Source organism: Camponotus vicinus, unplaced genomic scaffold, assembly GCF_025532165.1.
Source record: "Camponotus vicinus isolate PSW18456_S1 unplaced genomic scaffold, iyCamVici1.0 SCAF_3, whole genome shotgun sequence".
Lineage (NCBI taxonomy): Eukaryota > Metazoa > Arthropoda > Insecta > Hymenoptera > Formicidae > Camponotus > Camponotus vicinus.
In genome coordinates, this window is record NW_028141967.1 from 8,261,506 (window position 1) to 8,266,550 (window position 5,045).

General features: G+C 36.8%; 1 protein-coding gene across 1 annotated transcript; it reads left to right on the forward strand.

Annotated features, from left to right (window-relative positions):
- The first annotated feature begins 1,212 nt into the window (after positions 1-1,212).
- LOC145968428 (zinc finger protein 862-like) lies at positions 1,213-2,747 on the forward strand. Its single transcript, XM_083093873.1, has 2 exons — positions 1,213-2,227; positions 2,725-2,747. The coding sequence occupies exons 1-2, from the start codon at positions 1,213-1,215 to the stop codon at positions 2,745-2,747; spliced, it is 1,038 nt and encodes a 345-aa protein (XP_082949999.1).
- Positions 2,748-5,045: the final 2,298 nt, after the last annotated feature.

Sequence of the window (5,045 nt, forward strand, 5' to 3'; positions counted from 1 at the left end):
GAGTCCATTGCACTCCCTCATTCCTCTCGTCATGAGGGCGGACCAAGGCTACCAGATTGCATACGCTGCGCCCAGCGGCGGCACGATTTGTATCCCCACCACTTTCGGACACAAAGGCATCTAGCGCTCAACGAGCGCTTATGCCTTTGTGTCCGAAAATGGTGGGGATACAAATCGTGCCGCCGCTGGACGCAGCGTATGCAATCTGGTAGCCTTGGGGCGGACAAGTTTCGCTTATCGCGGGGCGAGGAATGGGAAGAGGCTTTCGGTGGCCTCAGGCGTATGGCCCATCACCGATAGAGGTCTGGCGCCCCTGACAGTATGCGCCCGGCTGCACGGAGCCGATAGGGGAGGACTTTTACCCTCCCCACCGTGCGAAAGAGTCCGGGAGCTGCTGCTCCCAGTGGGGGATGGGGTGAAGGGGGGCCTTGTGTCTGGGGGCGACGCCCTTTTCAGGGCGTGCGTTCTGGCATGGGATTCTTCGGATTTAGTTAGGGGGATGTGGTTGGTTGCGGGGTGTTTCTGTGTCCGGGGAGGCGTCCTGGGACATCGACTCGGCGCAGTACGTCTTCTCAGCGTTCCACAATGGACCGCGGGGAGCCGGCTGGGCTTGCCCAGTCGGATGGGCCCACGGTCCGGGGGGGATGTGGGTGCCGGTCCTCCCTGTGCTCGGGTGGCGTCCATAGTTGGGCGTACCCCGGCACGGGGTGGAAGCGGCGTCCCACGAGGGGGAGGGCTTCCACCGCCTGGCAAACGGCTTGGAACGTGGTTCCAGGATACGCGCCAGGTAGGAGAGGGGAATCCCCCCCACTAGTCCCCCGCCGCTGCCAGCCGCCAGACCCACTCGGACGTATTCCGAGGTCGAGGCAAAGCTGCCAGATCTCCGCCGCAAGCAACATGCAACACGGCGTACTAATCAGGCGCCTTACCCACTGCGCTACGCTGTTAGTTGACAATTCATTCTTTCCGCTCGACAGTGTTCCGATTAGGGATTCCGTGCGCGCGCATGTGCGGTTCTGCGCATGAGCAATCGTGACGTCACAGTTGACTACAGTAACGTAATAAGCAATATAAGCATATGTGTGATAACGTGTACAGTTTTGGCGGGACGCTATCGCCATGACAGGAGCAGGACAAGAAAGATCAATAGGAGGATCGATAAGAAGATAAATAGGATCATATAAGGTAAGTATTTATTATTATAAATGTAAGATGGACGATTTTATACGAAAAGGAGCTAAAAAATCGAGAGTTAGACATTTCCAATCATCATGGTTAGATGAAAATATTTTTAAAGGATGGTTAGCTCGCCATCCTACGGAAGATTTAGCTTTATGTCTTGCATGCAATAAAACCATCACATGTTTTAAAGCAAATTTAATTCGTCATTCACAATCGGTCTCACATTTAGAACAATTAAATATAAATAAAGAAAATTTAAATGTCAATGTTTTAGACAGTAATAATAGAGTCGTTTTGTCACATACGGAAAAAGTGAAACGCGCAGAGATAAAATTAGCAGCATATTTTGCTGAACATAATATTTCTTTTTATTCCGCGGATCATTTAATTCCACTGTTGAAAGATATCTGTGCAGAGCCTGAAGTTGTGTCAGATCTTTCACTAGCTCGAGATAAATGTACAAACATTGTTACCAAAGTAATTGCAAAACGCGAAGTGCAAGAACTTATTAAATATATTCAAAATTCAAAATTTTCCATTTTAATAGACGAAAGTACCGATATTTCCGAAACTAAAGTTATGTGTGTTCTTGTACAATATGTTTCACCTTTAACAAAAAGAGTAACAACGCAATTATTAGATCTATTAGCATTAGATGCAACAGATTGTTCCGCGAACAAAATTTTTGAAATTTTTAAAAGTATGCTTGATAAAAATAAAATTCCTTTACAAAATATTGTTGGAATGGCAAGTGATAATGCCTCTGTAATGATTGGATGCAACAATTCTTTTATGTCGCGTTTAAAATTAGAAATTCCGAGTCTTGTTGTATTAAATTGTATTTGCCATTCATCCGCGCTTATAGCAAGTAGAGCTTGTGAAAAACTTCCCGAATCTTGTGAAAATTTGCTTCGAGGAATTGCTAATTATATCTCAGGTAGTGCAAAGAGATGCGCAATTTTAGGTGAATTTCAGGATTATTTCAACGTGGAAAGAAATAAAATTTTAAAATTGTCGAATACTCGGTGGTTAGTATTACATAAATGTATTGTTAGATTATTAAATAATTGGGATGTTTTAAAAAATTATTTTATTTTGGCTGTGGTAGAAGATAAATTAAAATCTGCGGAAATAATTTTAAGTCAATTGAATGACCATTTTATTAAAGCGTATTTATTATTTTTAAAATATTCGTTAAATTTTTTAAATAACTTTAATGCTCTTTTTCAATCGCGTAAAGTGTTGATCCATACTTTGTTCGAAAACAGCCATCGATTAATTCGCGAAATAGCGTCAAATGTTGTTATCCCAAAAGTTTTAGAAAATATTGTTGATTTTAATGTAGAAGATGAAAATAATTTTCGAAATATTAATGATATTAATGTTGGACCCGAATGTGAAAGTTTTTTACAAACATTACCTTCAGAATGCGCGCAAGAAATTAAATTAACTTGTTTACAGTTTTATATAACTGCCATTCGCGAAATGTTAAAACGTTTGCCATACAATGATATTGTTTTTCAACAATTAATGTTTTTACAGCCGAAAATTGCGCTTTACGATGAAAGTAGAATCCAATTTAAAGACTTAACTTTAATAGCAACGCGTATAGGGCACATTGATGTGACACAATTAGCTTTCGAGTGGACAATTTTACCATCCGTTTTTAATAATGAAGAAAAAAAAGAATTAGAGTCTTTTGAAATAGATTTAATGTGGAAAAAAATATTAGAATTTAAAAATTTTAACGACGAGAAAATGTTTCCAAATTTAGAGTCATTAGTCGAAACAGTCCTTTCTTTTCCACACTCAAATGCAGAAGCCGAACGAATTTTTTCTATTGTTAATGATGTTAAAAATAAAAAAAGAAATCGATTATCAAACAAGACTGTTTCCGCGATATGTACAATAAGATCAAGTTTTCAAGCTAAAGGCATTAATTGTACTAATTTTGATGTAGATTCCGAACATTTAAAACTACACAATCCGCAAAATTTATATGCAAAACCAGGCAATTCATGTGATGGTTCTTAATATACCTTTATTTTTATATTATGTTTTTTATATAATTTTTTTCATATAATTAATTTTATACATCTAACCATAATGACTCTCATGCTGTTATGTTTTCAGATTTTATTTTATTTTGTTGTATTAGACTTACGTTAGATATTAGATTCAGATTTTATTTTATTTTTTATTATTAACAATATGATAACATGTTTATTTTAACTGTAATATTTTAACTGTGATATTATTTGTGTTTTAGTACCTGCTATTTGTGCAATTTTTTTTTATTAGACTTACGTTAGATATTAGATTCAGGTTTTATTTTATTTTTTATTATTAGCAATATGATGAAATGTTTATTTTAACTGTGATATTATATTTGTGTTTTAGTACCTAATATTTGTGCAATTTTTAGTTTTAATTTCAGATTTTAATTTTATATTTATATTTTATTATTGTCAGTATTATTTATTAATTAAGAAATTTTTTGTTGTTATATGAATACTGGTAAGGTTTTTGGCAGTTTTCCTTACCCTTGCAACAAATGTTGGTATTCTTTGAGATGTCTGCCAAATAAAATATTTTTGTTTTATTTTGTAAATAGTGTTTTATTTAAAGAATATATAACCTTTTCCTCTTTCCTTTTATCCTTTATAATAATTAATATGTATAAAATAATTAAATTATATATATATATATATATAACGTCTTTATACACACATACATATTTTTATCTATAATTTTTTCAAACGTTTTTATATAGCTGGGTAACGGTGCCCTTTTTTATTAGTATAAGGTACTTCACTGACAGCGTATTGCCGCACATGCGCGTAGAGAGAATCCCTAATCGGAACACTGCCGCTCGATTCATAACGAGCATATAAATTTTCGACGCTGCTTGCGTCTCGATATCTCGATACGTATGACAGCGTTAAACGTTTTTCTTTTTTAGCTTGTTATATTAGATATTTTTATAACTGGTAAATATATTATATATATTTGCTAATCGTAAGAAAATATTATGATATATCTTTTCATATTAAAAAATCAAATCGTATAATTCTTAAAAATGAATATATATACATACATACATACATATATATACAGGGTGATTCAAAATAACCCCTGTGTCCCTGAAATGACATATTCTTGAATCAATTCTAAGACGATTTTTCCTTCGGCAATATTTCGTCCGAAGCTTAGTTTTTGAATTATTAAAGGAAGTAGTTAACGTATGACGGGTCGAATACAAGAGGCAGGCAAGGGTGGCGCGATTCACCGTCAGACGCGGGAGCTTACGCGGGGCGCCTGCTGCGATCAGCTGATCGCTATACACATACAGACACACATGCGAACACATACATTCTCTCTGTGTCTGTCTGTCTGTCTGTCTCTCTCTCTCTCTCTCTCTCTCTCTCTCTCTCTCTCTCTCTCTCTCTCTCTCTCTCATTCGCTCACTCACCTGTAAATTTTTTTTTTTTTTTTTTTTACGAGAGAGGGGAAAATGCATTTTATGCATACCCACCGGTCGATCCAGTGAGTTATGTGGGACTCGAGTACCAAGTCGAATTACCAACTCGGTACTCCCTACCCACTAAAAACCCCTCCCTTTTCACGAATTTCCTTTAACACACTGTCCCTCTGACTTCCCGAGATCTGTTTTCACATAACGTCAAAAAATAGTTATTATTACCTTGTTCGATGACTTTTGATGTATTGCTGTAATTGCTTGAAGGAGAAATGAATTTTCCGATAGATCGTACGTTCTCAAATTTAACGTAGATATCACGTTGCAAAAGACAAGAAATCCACACTAAATTATTAACTGAAAGTTTTTCTTCTTTCATGAACTG

What these genes read in the sequence shown, in the direction of transcription:
- LOC145968428 (XM_083093873.1), top strand. Translation starts at nt 1,213, where the DNA reads ATGGACGATTTTATACGAAAAGGAGCTAAAAAATCGAGAGTTAGACAT. An exon ending in GTGGTTAGTATTACATAAAT is followed by an intron (nt 2,228 to 2,724) that starts GTATTGTTAGAT and finishes ATGTTTTTACAG; the next exon opens with CCGAAAATTGCGCTTTACGA.